Here is a 19591-nt window from a genome sequence, read left to right as displayed (position 1 = left end):
TCCGCTTCCGGCGAGTATTGTGTGTCGCGCTGCGGGGCGGGGGCGGGGGGAGGAGGAAGGAGGGAGGCAGCGCTCCGGCGGCTCCGCGCCCCGCACTCCCGGACCTGAAGCCGGGAAGGTAGGTGCTGTCCCGCCGCGGCGCCCGGGCCTTGGGGCCTGCCCCTGCCGGCCGGCTCCGCACGCCGCGTCCCAGCGCCCCGCGACTGCGTCACCGGCCCCCCGCACGTAACCACAGCTGCCTCCGCCCGCCTCGGGCCCGGGCGGACGTTTTGCCGCCCCGGCGACGTCAGCGCGTCCGGCGTTGCTTGGCTACCCCGCCGTTCCCCCGTCCCGCTGCCGCTCACCTCCTCGGGTGAAACTCTGATGCCGTCACCGCGGGCCTCGGCTGCGTCATAGCGGCAGGCATCCCACCTTCACGTCACACCTCCTCCTCACCTGGACACGCATTCCTCCCTCCCTGTCAACCACTACGTTTCCTTTCCCCCTCTCCAATCCCCTTACGCCAGATGTGGCGAGAGAAGATGGAGACGAGGGTGGGACTGAGTTGTGGACGACGCTCAGGAGAGGGTCGCAAGGTGGGACCCCAGACAGTGGTAGAAACAAAATAAGGATGTCCCTGAAGATTGCCCTTCTACTGAGACACTAGAAATAGAGGGAAAGAAATGACCAACCCAGAGGCACCTCACTCTGGGTTGTAACTCCCAAGTCCTCTCTCTGCTTTCCTAACCTTTTCCCCATATCTCTTTCACACCACTTATTTGCCAGTCTAGATCCATCCTGGTCCCTAACTCTGCGTACAGTTCAACTCACCCCAGGTGGGGAGGCCGCCTAATTTCTAGAAGAAGGGGACAGGTTCACTAGTTGAAGTTGGTTTCCCTTCGGTAAAGAAGAATCATCTGACTGAACTTCTCTCCTGGTTGAGGGAAGAGTTCAGGTCCAAATAAGTTATCAGTTCCTATTCCAAATTAAAACACTTGTCATGTGTGCCATCAGTATATACAATAATCATTGTTAACCCAACTCGTTACATGGCCACTTTTCTCTTAGCACTTAGACCTACTAAATTTCCTTTCTTCTGTTGGGTCTCTTGGTGTGGAGGGGAAGAGGGGGTAGATAGAGAAATCAACTATTTCATGGATAAAAGTGGTGATTTTCAAGGAAGGAGTGGGGGACCAGCCTTCTGCTTTATAAATCCCTTTGATGCATTTCCAGTATTTTGAGCCTTCACTTGAGGGAGACTTTGATTGACTCTTTACTTTTATTTCTCTAATTCCCAACCACTCTAGAACCTATTAGTTGGAGGTACAGTACCTCCAAGGAATTAGTTTTCAGTGGATGTTTCAAAAGACTCCAATCACTGCTGGATATTTAGAAAAGACTTCTCAGCCCTCTTTCCAAGAAGTATATTTTTTCAAGTAGTATGTACTAATATACTCTTTAGTGTAGTTGCCACCTATTTATCACTTTTCAGCAGTTCCAAATATCCAAATGCACACAAAGAAATGGGATGTTGTGTGAATCATTTCACTCCAAGAGGCACACTTTCTCTAGACTAGACTAATAAAGAATAATTTCAAATTTTCTGAAAAGAAGAGCTTGTTACTCTTGCCTAACTTATTCCTTTTTTCACCCTTTGAAAGAGTGAGAGAACAATGGCGGAGAAGCTTATGCTTCAAGGAGCTACTGTAATAAAATTTTTCTGTAATATTAAACTTTAAAATATACTTAAGAAATCTTAAGTTATACTTTGACTTTTATGGCAACTTTCAGTTTCCCAAGCCCCTTTCTCTATTAGAAAAACATGTCAAACCAGGGATACATTGGTCTGGTTTTAAGATACATGTGGGATAAGTCTGGATCAGGAGAAGTATGCTGGGGTAGGATTGAAGGAAGCCTCTAATGAAAAAGCAGAGGTAGAGACAAAAGAGATGGGTGTTGGGTGTCTGTGTTGAGGAGGAAAAAAAAAATAGATTGGTAGCTGGGAGTCACAGGTTTTGGAAACAAAAAAGAGGTTGAGGGGTGCCTGGATAGCTCAGTCAGTTAGGTGTCCAACTCCTGACCTTGGTTCAGGTCTCAGGGTCCTGCGTTCAGGCCCTGTGTTGGACTCCACACTGAGCATGGAACCTACTTTAAAAAAAAAAAAAAAAAAAAAAAAAAAGTTGAATCTAGTGGAAGGGAAGAGTAAAATACCAAAATAGGACTAGCCGGAGTTGGGATTTATCATGGGAGTAAATGTCAGACCAGGGATACCAAAAAACTAAACTTCCAACTAATATTTCTCTTTCTCTGCCCCCTTTCCATCCCTAAGTTAAATAATGGCAGAGACAAGTCTATTAGATGCTGGGGCTTCTGCAGCCTCCACAGCTGCGGCGCTGGAGAACTTACAGGTGGAAGCGAGTTGCTCTGTGTGCCTGGAGTATCTGAAGGAGCCTGTCATCATTGAGTGTGGGCACAACTTCTGCAAAGCTTGCATCACCCGCTGGTGGGAGGACCTAGAGAGAGACTTCCCTTGTCCTGTCTGTCGAAAGACATCCCGCTACCGCAGTCTCCGGCCTAATCGACAACTAGGCAGTATGGTGGAAATAGCCAAGCAGCTCCAGGCTGTCAAGCGGAAGATCCGAGATGAAAGCCTCTGCCCCCAGCACCATGAGGCCCTCAGCCTCTTTTGCTATGAGGACCAGGAGGCTGTATGTTTGATATGTGCAATTTCCCACACCCACCGGGCCCATACCGTCGTGCCACTGGATGATGCCACACAGGAGTACAAGGTGGGGAACCAGACACATGACACCAATGTGGGGCAAGAGGGAGGAGTGCAGAGGATGGGAGACTCCGTGGGAGAGGATCCTAAGCTCCTGAGGGCAAGACTGTATCTGGTCCTTACTCTCTAGTCCCCTCAGAGCTACATACACAGAGGGCACGCAGTACATCTGATCAGTTATCCTCAAGCATGACACGTTTTGAGGAGTGCCTCAAAATTGCTTTCTGACTTTTCCTAACATCATTTGAGTCTTACATGGAATATTGGTTTGTGTGGTCTTACAATGTATCATTTTTTATAAATGAATGAAACCACTTGGAGATGATCAAATTTAGGAAGAACTGAAAAGTGGTCTGATCTCTTCATTCTGTTCCTCTACTCAGAATGTTCCTTATATTCCCATTGGTAGTAGGAATAGATAACATTCGTTAGGCTGATCCCCCACCAGACTAAGCTGAACTTGTCTGCCATTTGTATCTGCCTAGATAATAGATAATGTGGTATCTGATTTAATTACTGTTGGGACACAGGGTAAATGTTCATGTAATAAAGAACTAAAAATTTTAATATCTTAGCACTGACCAAGTATTTTTTTAATTATGTTAATAAAATCTTGGACACAAGATTTAAAGTAGTTTACAGTATAAGTAATAAGGACTTTATTATATTTGTAGGTGGTTTGAGTTGGATAGCAGGACAAGTGTAAAGAAGGATACCAGAATACAGAAAGTTACTTTGACCATAAAAGGCAGCCACTTGAGTAAGAAAATGATAGGATTGGGGAAAGACACGGAGTTGGTGACAGCTGGACAACTGTGAGATTCAGTGAGAGGAAAGTTTGGTGAGCAAGGAATATGATGGGGACAGGCTGGTGGCAGGAGGAGGGACCAGAAATTGACACCCCAAGTGACAGGCAAGGAAGGGAGTGGGATCAAGAGGTGATGAGATGGATAGGAAGCAAATAAATGGGTTTAAAATAAGTGAGTTAACTTCTGAATGTAGGATGTGCAAGCCAACCCCAAATGCCCCCTCTCCCACTTCCACCCTCAGGAAAAATTGCAGAAGTGCCTGGAGCCCCTGGAGCAGAAGCTGCAGGAAATCACCCGCTGCAAGTCTTCTGAGGAGAAGAAGCCTGGAGAGCTCAAGGTAAAGGCAGGTGATTCCATTTGGGCTGCTCTGCAGGCAGTTAACCACACATCATTTAATCCACCAGCTCTGATTCATTCAAAAAATGCTGTTCTCTTAAAAATAATGGTATTTTATTAGGCTTCTTTGTCATTATACATTGTACTGAAATTATTTTTCGTGAATTAAGTATTGAAGAGAAAGATATAGGAGGTGAAGGAAGGACAGATGGAACGTCTTACATGTGGCAAGTTGAGGGAGTTCATGCCCATTGGTCTCCTTTTTTCTTGTAAATCAAGGAGGGAACAGGGATAGGAGTTTCTTAGAGGGATTGAGGAGAGAAGAATTTGGAAGGTTCTCTGGGGAGAAAGAAAGAAGAAGCAAACAAAGAGCTCCTAGAACTACCCAGTGACTTTAGGACCACATTCTCTTAAGTAAGTTCAGGTATGTTAGATGATGTTAGTTCATTCCTAGACTGTTGCTTTCTCCATCCTACATCTATAGGATCCTATCTATCCTTCAGGTAAGATAAAAGCCACTTCCTATGCAACCTTCCTTGACCCGTCAGAAATTAACTTTCTTAATTTGCATATAATTTTGCTTCTTCATAGCATTACCACATTTGTAGCATGATATTTTGCTATCTGTCTTATTTTATTGGACAGTGAACAATTCTTAATAGTGGCAGTAATAACTATTTATTGAGTCCCATGTATGAATTCATTGGATGCCATGACATTCCAAACTTACAGGGTTGCATTAGATTTTAAGGTTCTGCCCATGTTAGAGTTTTAAGAGTTCAGGCCAATGAACATGTGGGACCTAGAGGAGCTATAACACAAAAGAAAGGAAGTCCTGAAGGTCATCTTTAGCAAAAATGAACTTAGTAAAGTAGGTATTATTACCCTCAGTTATCACAGGAGGAAACAAAACTTGAATAACTATTTAGTCCAAATCACACAGCCAATATGTGGCAAAATCAGGGATACTAGCTCTGCATGAATCAATAAGTATGTACTAAGCTTCCAGTATAGGCCAAATTCTGACACTGGGGAACAATGATGAACAAAAACAGTCCCTGTCCTGCTTGAGCTTACAGTCAAGTGGAGAAAATATATAATGACATGACACAAAAAGCACAGTTGCAAATTCATAAGAAGACAACATAGAAATTTGACCTCATTAAAAGCTTCCAGAAGAAATAATGAGTTTTTGGAATTGAGATTCTGGGATCACCAGAAATTAAATGCAAGTTTGAAAATAGTAGAGACACTAATTTTTTAACAATGACAACATTTTGACAGAAAGCAAGTATGATTAAGTATTACTAAGTATTACCTTAGTCCTTTATATATTTGAATAAAGCAAGCATTTGAATTTTTTAAAATTTTAACTAATTTTGATTGCAAAGGTGAACTTTAAAAAAAAGTTCTTTGTTCTTTTGGAGGGCTCCTGAGAAACTTAAAATATGTGAAAACGAAGCTTATTCCCAGTCATTAACTTTCCTGTTCCTGTTGATCACCTTCTTAAAGGTAAAGGATAAAGAGGGGAATAAAAATTTTTTTTGAACAGAACTGTGGTGTTTTTTAAAATTCAGTGGTCTCTGAAACTACCACCAACATTCCTTTTGTGACCATTTGAATTCTCCTTCCTACCTCTCCCTCATCCCTACTTCCAGATTCAGACCCAGTGCCCCTTTTAAACATAAATAATTAGTAATTAATGATGCTGAAGTGAAAGTTAAAGATAAAATAACTTACCTGTGTAATTTTAAAAAGAGACTTATGCCCAAATACATACACACACATACAACATAAAGGAAAGTGATTTAAATAAAATCTGATATATAAGTATTTGGGCACAGCTACCCTGAAAGACACCACAATGTAGTTTTATCCTTGTACCTATATGTGACATCATCAACAATGCCACAAATACAAATTCAGACTGAAATAATTGCATAGTAATGTTGTCAAGCACCACAAGCAGCTTAGCTCTTCGTGACATAATTTTTCAAAATAAGTAACTTTTGGTAAAGTTCTAAGAAAAAATACAGTCTTAGTTTTATTCAGCCATTTCTGAAAAATTCAGGTATATTAAAATGGTACAAATTACTCTGTTTATGTATAAAATGACATTCAAGTCCAGGCTTATGTTTTTAAATATATAGCAGAACATAGAAAATAGTGCAGGACAGTGCATGTTGCAGAGTTATCTCACATACTGGCATATTAGCAGCCTTACTAGAGTACCCCCAGTTATGGCAAACAAAAAAATGTCCCTTGTTTCCAAAATATCTCTAGTGGGAAGTAACATCCTCATTAAGAACCAGTGCCCTACGTATATAGAGTGGGAAAAAGAGAAGGGATTATGGAATTATATAAAAGACAGCCCTTTGCTTCCTATTTACCACAGTTATGAATCCTAAATTCTACCCATACATCACCTCTCAACATACTAACACACACGTGTGTGCACACACACACCAAGAAAAACGTTGTGTTTTACTTAGGGGTTAAGAAATAAAATTCAGTTATTTTACGTGCATCAATGAGATTATTCAGGAATAGCAGAGAATTGCAATTCAGGACAAGCAAGCTAAGGCAAAGCCATAGGCAAGTCTAGAGAACAAAGGAGAGGACCACTCTTCTAAAGAGGAAAGAGGGTAGTTAGGAGGGACTCTTATAAACGAAGAGTCCTTGAAGTAAACTGGGAGTTCAGAGTATAGGGACTTTTCATTGACTGGGTTGTGACAGTTTGTCACTGGCTGGGCTTGTTGCCCTGCAAAAAACAAACCTTTCTTCCTCCTGTTGGGGTGGTAAGATATTATGGACTTACAAGGTACATCTCTTCTGGTTGGGTCTACAACTGACCAGCGGTTGAGCTCCCCCTGCCGGCATCCTACCTCCATTTTAGTGAGTTTTCCTTTTATAATTTTCACAGGGTAAATGTTTTAAGAATATATTTTGTTCCACTGTGCACCTGAGGAGGCACCAGTGAAATGGGAAGCAGCAGCAGCTCCAGAACTAGAGCTAGCCAGCCTCTGCTGAGAACTAGCTTGAAATCCAGAAACGCTGAGCTTCTAAGACCCACACTGGCTTTGCAGCCCCTCTCTATTCACCCTCAGCCCTGCCTTTCAGTCCCTATCTACTTTTTTTTTTTTTTTTAAAGATTTTATTTATTTATTTGTCAGAGAGAGAGAGGGAGAGAGAGTGAGCGAGCATAGGCAGAGGGAGAAGCAGGCTCCCTGCCAAGCAAGGAGCCCGATGTGGGACTCGATCCCAGGACGCTGGGATCATGACCTGAGCCGAAGGCAGCTGCTCAACCAACTGAGCCACCCAGGCGTCCCCCTATCTACTTTTTATTTCCAGAATCCCTGTCTCTGCTCCTCTTTTACTTCACTCTTGGGTTTACTTTTCCTCATCAGTCATATGACACTTGGAGACTCCCATCTGGGCAGACCATTTGTTGCAGTGGAGGTACAAAAGGAAGGACATGCTAAGTGATAACTTTCAGAAAGTATTATGGCTGGTGTTTTAGACCTATATTATCAAATTCCAGGAAGATTAGAGATTTAATTTTGTGTGGTAGCTGAGAGAAAACATGTTTCAAATTTCAACAATTAATCACAAACTCTGGAACCTAATCCTGGGATGGGAACTGTCAGTTCTCTGAAGTGACTTGAAACTATTTAACGGGTTTGTCACTGAAATCAATATACAGTTGACCCTTGAACAAGATTAGCAGTGCAGAGGAAAATCTGCATATAACTTCCAACTCCCCAAAAACTTAACTCTTTTTTTTTTTAGTTTCAGAAGTAGAGTTTAGTGACTCATCAGTTGCATATAACACCCAGTGCTCATCACATCACATGCCCTCCTTAATGCCCATCACACAGTTACCCCATCCCCCCACTCACCTCCCTTCCAGCAACCCTCAGTTTATTTCCTATGATTAAGAGTCTCTTATGGTTTGTCTTTCTCTCTGGTTTCATCTTATTTTATTTTTCCTTCCCTTCTCCTATGCTCCTGTTTTGTTTCTTAAATTCCACATATGAATGAAATGATATGATATTTGTCTTTCTCTGACTGACTTATTTCACTTAGCATAATACCCTGTAGTTCTATCCATGTCATTGAAAAACTTAACTCTTAATACCTTACTGTTGACCAGAAGCATTAGAGATGACATAAACAGTGATTAACACCTATTTTATATGTTATTTGTATTATATACTGTATTCTCACAATAAAGTAAGCTAGAAAAAGGAAATGTTATTAAGAAAATCATAAGGAAAAGAAAACACCTTTATACAACCTATTTATGGAAAAAAAAATCCATGTATGTATAAATGGACCTTCACAGTTCAAACCTGTATTGTTCAGCAGTCAACTGTAGTATTTTGTAACAACCCATTACTAAAATCTTACTGATTCTCATACTTTTCCAGTTGGTTCTCTGGTTTTTAGAGGGTAGATGTCTAGCAATATACAAATGATGACCATCTTATCTCTAACTTTCCAATACTTATTTCTTTCCTTTTCTTGATAAATTATATTAGCTAGAACTTTAGAGTTGGGACTAACAGATATAGCTTGTATCCATAATAGTAGATGCCATTATATTATTGAGTTCTTACATCTTGCTTTTTCTTTTCACTAAACCATAGAAGTACAGCTTTTTTAGAAGTTAATAAAGAAAATTAAATTTTTTAAAGATTTTATTTATTTATTTGACACAGAGAAAGAGAGATCACAAGTAGGCAGAGAGGCAGGCAGAGAAAGGAGGGGAAGCAGGCACCCCGCCCAGCAGAGAGCCCGATTCGGGGCTTGATCCCAAGACCCTGAGATCATGACCTGATCCAAAGGCAGAGGCTTAATCCACTGAGCCACCCGGGTAGCCCAAGAAAATTAAAAATTTTTTAAACACTGATTTTTTAAAATTTCCCCAGTGGTCTTCATTCCCAAATAATCAGTAAGGGTGACAATGGGGATGGAGCCATTACTTACAGAAGGAAATTTCAATGGAGAGAAACATGAGTATCCTGTTAAGCTATTTCTAATGACACTGGAAGTCTGTGTTAATTCATACACATGGTGGGTAGGGAAAGGCCCCACTGGTCCTGCTAAATATAACACCTTCCCTCTTTTCTCAGAGACTCGTGGAGTGTCGCCGGCAACAGATCTTAAAGGAATTTGAAGAGCTTCATAGGCGGCTGGATGAAGAGCAACAGATGTTGCTTTCACGACTAGAGGAGGAAGAACAAGACATTCTACAGCGCCTCAGAGAAAATGCTGCTCACCTTGGAGACAAGCGCCGCGACCTGGCCCACTTGGCTGCTGAGGTGGAGGGCAAGTGCTTACAGTCGGGCTTCGAGATGCTTAAGGTTCGACCTTTGCCCCTGCATAGCCCCTCAGGTCAAGTGCAGTATAGCTTTGCACAGGCCATTCTGTCAACCTGGGATGCTCACTCTTCTGCTCTACTTCTCTAATCCGGTTCTTTATTCCAGACATACTCAAAGGATCTTTTTCTATAGAAAGGCTTCTCTGATTTCTCCCATCCCCTTCTAATCATTTCTGTGTTCTTATGTCTTGTGAACAATTATGTGCTTAATTTGTACCAAAGAAAAAAATTCCCTTTGAAAAAAGGGAAATCAAGTCTGAATTAGTGAAAAAACTACACATTAAAAATTATGTAAATGTAGTAGTTGCCATTACTTTAAGGTCCTGGAACTTGATTTACCTACTGCTAAAAAAAAAAAATTTTCAAACCTAGTTTGAAGGACACTTGAAATTATGTATAAATAATATATTACTTTTGAAATGTAAATAATGCCTCTAAATGTTTGAAATAATTTGTTCTTTTAAGCAGATGAATGGTGTTAGCAAGCCTGTAGGAAATATGTCTCTTATTTTAGAGATCAGATTACCAGCATTTGGATCAGTGAGGCTTCATTGTACATTTATCTGCATGTTATGTATTGCTTGGTACTTATTCTTGTGTCCTTTCATGTACGTGTGTTCTGCCTTCCACATTAAACTGGGAAATCCTCGGGGGGGCAGAGATTTCTCTTCTTTGTCTTCTGGACCCCAAGTATTCACAAATCAGGATTGGCACACAGTTATTAATGTTTATTAACCAGTACCAGACGGGGATAACAAACAACAACAGGAAAGTGTGATTCATTCCTATGCCACCAGTCTGTACTGATCCTCAAGGAGACAGGTGTGTGGTTGGTACTTGGGGGACAGAGTAAAGAGCAGACACAATCCCTGTCCTTTGCATTGAGCTCCCAGTGTCCTTAAGGAGCAAGACAAAGACACAAGAAACCATTTGGAAGTGATATAAATTACCAAGCTTCATGCTAACCAAAAGTTGAAAATGGGGGTCAGGTTGCAAGAGATGTACTCAGATCCCTCTAGAGCTCTTCCCCTTGCATTGTGATGCTCAGTTTGCCCTATTCTTATTGTACAGATCTAGGACTTTGGGGAAGGGGGCGGGGGAACCTTTTGCCTATAGGACCCTTGACTACCAGGACCAATATTGCTTTCTTTTCTCCTTCCCTCTAGGATGTCAAAAGTACCCTGGAAAAGTAAGTGATTCTTGCATCTCTTTGAGTGAGTTAGGTCTTGGCTTAGAGACCAGGAGTACAGTAAGAAGTTAGGGGAGAAGGAAAGTCATGCAGAGTCCGGGTAGGATGTGGGAGAAGGTTCATTGCATCCATGAAGCCAGTTAGAGAGGAAATCATTGGGAGTAATAGTCCATTACCATTTCCCCTTTGAGCATTAGGACTAACCTGGTAAGGAAAATTCCAAGGGAATGTAGAACCAGATTCTCCCTGTGCCTGTGGGTGGAAATGTGTCCAAACAGGACAGACAAAAGAAGGGGCTGAGAGAGTGGAGAGAGTGATTACTGCTTGCATGATATATAGCCATACCCCCAGAAGGTTCTGAGACTCATTCTTAAAATAAGGCTTTGTTCAGGGGCCATATGGTTCTCCATAGATTGGCAAAAGAAAGCAGTAAGTGAGTACTTGTCTTCAGAGAGGAGGGAGAAAGTGGGAGGATGGAGAACTTTAGTTTCTCCCTAAAGAGAATATCTTCATACTCACTCAGATGGAGCTTCCCCTGACCCTGCCCTTTCTTCCCCTATCTCCCTATCCCTCCTAGATGTGAGAAGGTGAAGACCATGGAGGTGACTTCAGTGTCTATAGAGCTGGAAAAGAACTTCAGCAATTTCCCCCGACAGTACTTTGCCCTAAGGAAAATCCTTAAACAGCTAATTGGTGAGTTGTTCCCAAAAGTAAACTAGCAGAGGGAATTAGCAGAGAAGAAAGTCTTTAGATCCCACTTTATCTGGGCTTCACTTATCCCATCTGTCACTTTTGGTGCCCATCCCTTCACCTGGCTTTCAATTTCGCTGTGAGTAACAGGGTTAGGTGTCATCTATTCTTAGGCCCACATCTTTCTAAATAGGCACCCAGAGAGGTTAAATAATATGCCTAAACTTGTCCCCCCGCCCCCTTGAGAGTGAAAGGGAGTATCATTAATACTTACTCAGAGAAAATAGTCATGAACCAGGACTATTCCAGATAAATGGTCACCCTATCCCTAGACCATAATGCTGTCTTGCTGTTATCCTTCTTAACATTTTCTGTTCTTTCTGGCCCTTAGACTGTGATTTGTGCTTCTTCACATAGTGAGATGATGTAATAGGATGATGGAGAAGGGATCAGGCAGGACCCTAAAGTCAGCCCTTGCAGAATCAAAAGATCATTAACTGTTTTCTTTAGGGCCAGGGTGAGAAGGGAAGCCATTGTTCCCTCCTTTCCCTTAGGTGACACCATGGATTGAGAAAGTTAACCAAACCATGCTGTTCTGGGGATCTTTAAGGAAGCAGGCTCTGTAAAGGCAGGCTGGAAGAGTGAGGCAGGGGCATTTAGCTATTCCCATCCTCATCTAGCTCCCCACTCTGGCTTCTCCCGCCAGCGGATGTGACCCTGGACCCAGAGACTGCTCACCCTAACCTAGTCCTGTCAGAAGATCGTAAGAGCGTCAAGTTTGTGGAGACAAGACTCCGGGATCTCCCTGACACACCACGGCGGTTCACCTTCTACCCTTGTGTCCTGGCTACTGAGGGCTTCACCTCAGGCCGACACTACTGGGAGGTGGAGGTGGGTGATAAGACCCACTGGGCAGTGGGCGTGTGCCGGGACTCCGTGAGCCGAAAGGGCGAGCTGACTCCACTCCCTGAGACTGGCTACTGGCGGGTGCGGCTGTGGAATGGGGACAAATATGCAGCCACCACCACGCCTTTTACCCCTTTGCACATCAAGGTGAAACCCAAGCGGGTGGGCATATTCCTAGACTATGAGGCTGGCACGCTGTCTTTTTACAATGTCACAGACCGCTCTCATATCTACACTTTTACTGATACTTTTACTGAGAAACTTTGGCCCCTCTTCTATCCAGGCATCCGGGCTGGTCGGAAGAATGCTGCACCACTTACCATCAGGCCCCCAACAGATTGGGAGTGACAGGTAGGGTTGTGGTAATAACTGGGGTGAGTCAGGGTCAAGAGCTATGGGCCTTCCTTCCTGTGACCTGCTGGAACGTCTTTGTGTCTGCCTGGTTCCAGTCCTGCACTGTCTAGGAGAAGCACCTTGGTTTCTAGAATGGTTTATATGGAGGAGTAGATAGGACTGGTCTGGGATGAGAGCACAGTTGTGTCTCCCTCCTCTCAGGGTGGGGAGCTAGTTCCCAGGGGTTGACTTCCCTGAAGTCCATCAGGTTTTCTATTGCACATGGATAGGTTGGGAAGGAAGGAGAGGCGTTTCCGGAAACAGAAAGTCTATGGGAGGGTCTGACTTGCTCAAAACCAGAAGAGGAAACAGAAACCCCTGTACATCCTTTTAGGGGTTGTTTGACCCAGAATGGTCCTATTTCTTGAGGAAGATCAGAGGGGTCTTTGTACCCCTAGACTAAAATAAAGATGAATGATAGTTGTTCTTATGGGTCTAGAAGTTAAGGAGTTTTGTTTTTTTTTTGAGGGCAGAGATTGAGCATCAAGATTAGAAAGAAAGTCGGGAAAGGGGCTAAAGGAACAGATTCCTAGTGACTAATGAAGGGGAAAGGGGTTTCCTTGGTCTTCCATTCCCAGAGTAAGTTGCCATTAGGATTGGCCAGAGGTAGGACTGTGGGGAGGAGAGTGTGAGAAGAAAGGAGAGGAGAACTCAGGTCCCTGCCTCAGCCTTCAGCAAAGCTGGCTTAGTGCCTGCCTCCTTAGAGTTGGTTGTCTCCAAAATGTCAGTCAGTCACCTTTCTCCTGCAGAGATGAGGTATCTCCCTCAAGACGTATCTACCCTTCACTGCTTTCCCAAGGGAACCTGGAAAGAACAGTCAGGTTCTTTGGAAGAAGAAAGGGAAGAGAAAGGTTTTTCTATCTAAAGCGCTGGCCTTAAAGGATGTTACTAAGTATAGCTGTTCCCTAGTTGTAAACCTTACTCCTTGGCTAAGGTGTCCAAGCCAAAAAGGGAGAAAGGAAATGGAGTCTTTCTCACTCTGAGGACAGGGTAGAAGAGAGGGTATGTAGAGGGAAGGGTCAGTTAGGCAACTTCCTTTAGCCTGTGTGCATATGGCCTGGAACTAGTGTTCACAGGAGGCAGTCTTTTGCTTATTTGTTGCCATCCTTCACCTTTTGCCATTTCCCCTATCAGAGAATGTAAATCATTTTAACATTAGGCCAAAATAAACAACTTGTAGGGTACATATGTTGTCAAAAAAGGTTAAAGCAATGCATGCCAAACCAAACTAAAATGATTTGGAATATCTGCTATTTGGGTGATGAAGGGTTCACAGAAGATTGGGACAAGAAACTGCAGTTTATTGAGGGTGTTTCAGTTCCTCCTACCACCTCAACAGGACTTTGTCCAAACTCTCCTCTTACCTTTGTGCCTTGACTGTGGTTCTTTGTGGCAAGATGCTTTGGTTGGTAAAACATAATATGGAACAAAGGATCCACTGAAGTGATCTCTGTGTTGTGTGGTAATTTGACAATGGCCTTGTGTTGATGTTTAAGAATCACTGGTGTTAAGAATGCATGATCCTGGGGTTTGCCCTCAGTGATTGATCAAGGTCTGGGGTGGGCCTGGATGTCTACATTTTGAACATACTCCTCCTTTGAATTTAGGGATCCTTGTGAAATTAATCCCAGAGGAGGTTTTGGCCATTTTTTCTGAGCTGGAGGCCTGGTTTCCTGTGTGGCCTGACAGGGTTTGAGAAGGGAGAGCGGCCTTACTCTCCTGGCCTAATGCTGCCCTCTCCCTGTCCCAAGGTTCATTCATGTTCTGCCACTCCAGCTCACATCCCTCTACTTCCGACTTCAGGAACTGGTGGTCATTAACTATGAGGCAGAAGTAAACACAGGATGTCAAACAGAACAAACAGGAGACAGAGGTCAGAATAAGGGATGTGAAGTATGTGATTGGAATAGGGGAGGTGGGAGAGGGGAGAGTTTCAGGGGCAGGAGATGTCAAAAGTTTCTGTGCTCCAGTACCTAAGATGAGAAGTTAACTAGGATCACCTGCTGTGTCTCCAGCACTGCATAATAGGAAGTGGGGGTTTTTTTTGTTTGTTTTGTTGCTGTTGTTGTTGTTGTTGTTGTTATTGTTGTTCAGTGGAAAAGAATGGTAATAAGCTCTGCTTCCCTCTCTTGATCACCCTGGTGATCCTTTCCAATTTCACTCCCACTGGTACCAGTGCTTTTTTTGAATGTATAACTTCTGTTCCTTCAATCTGTAGATCTTTCAGGCATCTGCCTTTGGCTTCTGGAGAGTAGGGCAGAAGTTCTAGCTGGGTATAAATTGCACATAACCATCTCCCCAACCTATCTGCATAAAGAGACCAGTCTTCTGTCCTAAAAATGTTTTGCAGTTTAACCTACCTAGGATAACTGATCATGGGCTTGAGGAAGACTAGAAGGAAGCCAAAACTCAGAAAGGGACCCCGGACTTGGGTTGCAGGGGTGGGTATGGGTTTACGAACAACTGGGATCCGTGAGGCCGCAGGGTGGCGCCAGAGTAAGGATCGCGGAGAGAGGCTCACCGGCCCAGGAACTACACTTCCCAGGAGGCCGTGCGCGGGCGCCTGAAGCGGGGCTATCGGAAGGGCGGGACCTGCGGACGGTCGTGCGTGAGGCCCTCGCGCGGCGCAGATGGCTGGGCCGGTTAAGGACCGCGAGGCCTTCCAGAGGCTCAGCTTCTTGTACCAGGTGAGTCCGCGTCTGGGGACGTACCGGGAGGCGGTCGGGTGTGGCTGGCCACGAAGTAATGGTTTCCTTCCTCCAGGCCGCCCACTGTGTCCTTGCACAGGACCCCATGAACCAGGCGCTGGCGAGGTTTTATTGTTACACGGAGAGGACCATTGCAAAGCGGCTGGTCTTGCGGCGGTGAGACGCTCAGGGAATCTAGCTGCGGGCGGGACGCGGAAAGAATGGGAGAGGGAGCGCGGGCCTTCGGACCACCATCCCACTCCGTCCGCAGGGACTCCTCGGTGAAGAGGACCCTCTGTCGTGGCTGCTCTTCCCTCCTCATCCCGGGCCTCACCTGCACCCAGCGCCAGAGACGTGAGTGCCCCTAATGGGGGTGAATGAGGAGCACCGGTGGGCTCGCTTTAGATGGCGTCTGGCGTGGGATTTAGAGCTGCCGGCTTTTTCAAGCTCTGGGTTGAATTGCTAAATTCACTTGGACCAACTAAGGAAAGGCTGGGCAGTAGGGAAATGATGTTGCCGTAAGAGGTAACCCCCTCCCCATTTTTGCATGGTGGAGGACAGGATTCACATCACCATTCATTCATTCATTTAACAAATATTTTTCTAAGATGTGTCAAGTATTGTACAAGATCCATTATTCTCACTGAAATTACAGTCTGATAGGACAGACTAAGAAACAAGATAGCGTAGAAAAATGCTTTGCTTGAGGAACCTAAAATGCTAAATTACGTTCCTGATAGGCAAAAGAAGTGAGAAATGGAAATTCAGGCAAGTGTGAGGACTCTGAGACAAGAGAGCTTGTGGTGCTGTCAAGGAGACCAGAGTCCAGGAACCTGGAGTTTGAGGTAGACAAGGCCAACATATGAGGCTGGAGAAGGAAACAGGGCAGATCCTCTTCCAAATTAAGGAGTCTGGACTTTATCTTAAGGGATACCAAGAAATTGACAGACTTTAAGCAGGGCTAAGACACATCAAATTTGTATTCAAAGTTGGGGAGTGTTCGAATTCCTACTGAGAAACAGTGGAGGCAAAACTGGGTGCAGGAGACCTTTTCCTCTCCTAAACCTGGGCACTCCCCACCCACCCCCGCCCCACTTTCACCCAGGCTGCAGGGGACAGCGCTGGACAGTACAGACTTGCCTAACATGCCAACGCAGCCAACGTTTCCTCAATGATCCTGATCATCTACTCTGGGGAGACCGGCCTGAGGCCCAGCTGGGGAGCCAGGCAGGTGAGAGGTTTGTAGAGAAAAATTGGGGATGCCCCAGGAAGATAGGGGTGATGGGGGACATAGAGCTGAAAGGACACACAGGTGATTCTGGGTTGCTGTGAGAGGTGCTACAATCTGAAAAAACTCAAATTCTCATCTACCCAGATCTCAAACCACCACAATCCCTGCCAAACGCAGCCCACCCCATTCCAGCCCACCTCCCTGAGGAGAAAGTGTAGCCTCAGAGCTCTGGTCACCAGTGATGGATTCACCCTATCTTTCAAATAAATAAAAATAGTTCTGTTTCACTTTGTGTGCTTCTGTGAGTATTTCAGCTCTTCATTCTGTTTTTCTCTGTTTCAGTTTGTATTTTTCTGTCACTGGCTAACCTCTCTGTCTTTACCCATGCTCATATTCCTACCATTCAGGGAGATCCTGATTTCCATAGACCACTTGACCCCACTAAGCAGCTTCCATTTCCAGGGCCCTGACCCCAGTGTTCCTTCATCCCTGCTTCCTCAGTACAGTGCCACATTTGGAACTCATGATTCAGGGTTGTCTGTAAGAGTTTGAGCCTTCATAGGGCATTTTTTATTTAAGTAGCCCTCACTGTTGACTAAAGGGCTAGACCGACTACTGATGCCACTGGCGATGTTTTTATTTTTTTTTAAGTTCTTTATTAGAGAGCAAGAGAGCACAAGTGGGAGTGGGGGACAGGAGCAGAGGGAGAGGGACAAGCAGACTCCCTGCTGAGCGGGGAGCCCAACTTGGGGCTCAATCCCAGGACTCTGGGATCATGACTTGAGCTAAGGGCAGATGCTTAACTGCACCACCCAGGTGCCCCTGGTGTTGTTTTTAAACAAGGAAAAAAGTTTAGAGTGTCAGAGTGGCTTCAGATCCTCCCGGCTCACTCAGCCTTTCCCAATCTCTCAGTCGTCTTCTATAAAATCCTAATAAGAGAAATTGTACAAATTTGAATTAACAAGGTCAAAGGTGCTAATGAAAGGACACTGGTGGACACTACACAAGTATGCCCCATAGGTAAACCCTCAGGGTTTTCTTGAGAATGAGTAAACAACAAAATTGTTTTATTTGATGTCCCTAGGGAACTTACTCAAAGATAGAGTTTCAGACTGACCTATTTGCTAGGTTCCAGCTAATCAATTTACCTCAAACATTAAAATTCACTCTTCCCAGAATGCAGGTTTTTTTCCTTCCTTTCTCTTATAAATCCTATGTTGTACTTACTTATTGCTGCACAAAGGTCACTGCATAATGTGGCTTCAAAAAACAATGATTCTGTGGACTAAGCTATCTGAGAGCTTTGCTGGGTAGTTTCCTCTGTTCCATATGGCATCAGCTGGAATCACTCAGCTGCATTTGGCTAGTGGTTGTGGCACCTGATCTGGAACACCCAAGAAGTTTCTTTTGCATGTCTGGCACCTCATTGCTTTTCAGTGTGGCCTTGCTACATAGCTGGTTTTCAGGTCCTCACAGCATGGCTGTCTCAGGGTGGTTGAACCTCTTACGTGCTCTCTGGCTTCCACAGAGAGCATTTCAAGAGGACAAGCTCCAAGTTACAAGTACTTATCAAGCCTCTGTATTCCTCACATTTGCTAATGTACCCTTGACAAAGCAAGTCATGTAACCAAGCCCAGATTCTACAGGGAAGGGGCTGCAATGGGGCGTGAATACTGGGAGATTCATTCATTCCTTGGGGTCCACCAATGTGGAAATTTACATCTTTATTTTGCCTTCATCCCTGATTCAGTGTCTCCACTGATTGCTTCATATGTCAATAAATTATGTGCAGGAAAAATAGTAATTAGTGTGCAAGTAACTAAATGTTTCTGAGTACTTTTTTATCATTTATTTCTGGAGATAATGTCTACCTGGTTTAGGGTAGACCTGGACCCTTTTTGCCTTCAGCTCATATTCCTTGGCTGTGCCCATGAATCTCATTTCCGAGTTCATTGGCTCTTGAACACTAGTTCTGATTTTTGGCTAAGTTTAAGTGTGCTGTGGTTGCACATGATTGAACATGCCCACAGTGGGATGGTAATAGGGGAACTTGGGAGTTTTGATTTTGTGGCTGAATCATAGAGTGATACCTCTCATGTGGGAAACTGAGAATAATGTCCCAATTAGGAAAATAGATGAAATAATGTGGAATACAGTTCACTTAGGAGTTTGGGGTTCATTCATCTGTTATGTTTTTATCAGTATAGGTTCCTCTAACTAGAGAGAATATTCCTATTCCTCCTTCCTAACCTCTGTCCTTCATGTTTACTTTTTTTTTTTTTTTTTTTGGGTTGCCTGGGTGGCGCAGTTGGTTAAGCGGTTAAGCATCTGCCTTCAACTCACTCAGGTCATGATCCCAGGGTCCTGGGCTTGAGCCCTGGGTCGGATTCCCTGCTCAGTGAGAAGTCTGCCTCTCCCTCCCCCTACCCACCCACACACTCATGCTCTTTCTCTAGCTCTGCTCTCTCTCAAAATCTTAGGGAAAAAAAAAAAAAAGATTTTTTATTTTCAAGTAATCTACATAGAACATGGGACTCGAACTTACAACCCCAAAATCAAGAGTCACATGCTGCTCAGACTGAGCAGGCTAGGTACCTCTCATTTTTACTTATATCATAATAAGATAGTTGTTAATATATGCAAAATATATGGACTCCACATAACAAGCAGGAAATCAAATCCTAGTATGCAATGGCTTTCCTTAATGTTTCTAAACAATTTAGTAATTCAAAATGTGTACCCTTTGCGCTGGGTGTTGTATATAAGTGATGAATAACTGAATTCTACTCCTGAAATCAATACTGCGCCCTTTGTTAACTAGAATTTAAATAAAAATGTTCTTAAAAAGCCAAACAAAGTATATAGCATATCATTAGTTTCAGAAGTAGAGTTTAGTGATTCATCAGTTGCATATAAGACCTAGTGCTCATTATATCAAGTGCCCCCCTTAATGCCCATCATCCAGTTACCCCATATCCTGCCAACCTCCCCCCCAGCAATTCTCAGTTTGTTTCCTACAGTTAAGAGTCTCCTGGGGTGCCTGGTGACTCAGTCAGTTGCTCATCTGCCTTCTGGTCAGGTCAGGATCCTGGGTTCCTGGGATCAAGCGAGCAGGGAGCCTGCTTCTCCCTCCCCACTGCCTGCCACTCCACCTGCTTGTGCTCTCTCTCTCTCAAATAAGTAAATAAACATATGTATTTTTAGTA

At 43.9% G+C, this 19591-nt stretch overlaps 1 protein-coding gene across 7 annotated transcripts; it reads left to right on the top strand.

Moving 5' to 3' along the window:
- The first annotated feature begins 26 nt into the window (after window positions 1-26).
- On the top strand, window positions 27-16672 carry LOC308344911 (E3 ubiquitin-protein ligase TRIM39). 7 transcript variants are annotated; one of them, XM_080806775.1, is made up of 14 exons: window positions 34-118; window positions 2309-2768; window positions 3812-3907; window positions 9042-9272; window positions 10456-10478; window positions 11056-11171; window positions 11875-12059; window positions 12358-12425; window positions 14219-14340; window positions 15013-15154; window positions 15231-15331; window positions 15426-15508; window positions 16260-16385; window positions 16530-16672. In XM_080806775.1, exons 2-11 carry the CDS (start codon window positions 2316-2318, stop codon window positions 15262-15264), a joined length of 1470 nt encoding a protein of 489 aa, XP_080662901.1. In that variant the 5' UTR covers window positions 34-118; window positions 2309-2315; the 3' UTR covers window positions 15265-15331; window positions 15426-15508; window positions 16260-16385; window positions 16530-16672. The 7 variants fall into 7 exon arrangements, with proteins under 7 accessions (XP_080662902.1, XP_080662901.1, XP_080662904.1 ...); XM_080806778.1 differs by lacking the exons at window positions 14219-14340; window positions 15231-15331; window positions 15426-15508; window positions 16260-16385; window positions 16530-16672 and having other exon boundaries at window positions 15013-15153; XM_080806777.1 differs by lacking the exons at window positions 14219-14340; window positions 15231-15331; window positions 15426-15508; window positions 16260-16385; window positions 16530-16672 and having other exon boundaries at window positions 11875-12425; window positions 15013-15092.
- The last annotated feature ends 2919 nt before the right edge of the window (window positions 16673-19591 follow it).

Source organism: Martes martes (genome assembly GCF_963455335.1).
Source record: "Martes martes genome assembly, chromosome: 6".
Taxonomy (NCBI): domain Eukaryota; kingdom Metazoa; phylum Chordata; class Mammalia; order Carnivora; family Mustelidae; genus Martes; species Martes martes.
The sequence above is the reverse complement of the archived record's forward strand: the minus strand, read 5'-3'. Positions and strand labels throughout refer to the sequence as shown.

What these genes read in the sequence shown, in the direction of transcription:
- LOC308344911 (XM_080806775.1), top strand. Translation starts at nt 2,316, where the DNA reads ATGGCAGAGACAAGTCTATTAGATGCTGGGGCTTCTGCAGCCTCCACA. An exon ending in CAACAGATTGGGAGTGACAG is followed by an intron (nt 12,426 to 14,218) that starts GTAGGGTTGTGG and finishes CCCTGTCCCAAG; the next exon opens with GTTCATTCATGTTCTGCCAC. An exon ending in GGCTCAGCTTCTTGTACCAG is followed by an intron (nt 15,155 to 15,230) that starts GTGAGTCCGCGT and finishes TCCTTCCTCCAG; the next exon opens with GCCGCCCACTGTGTCCTTGC.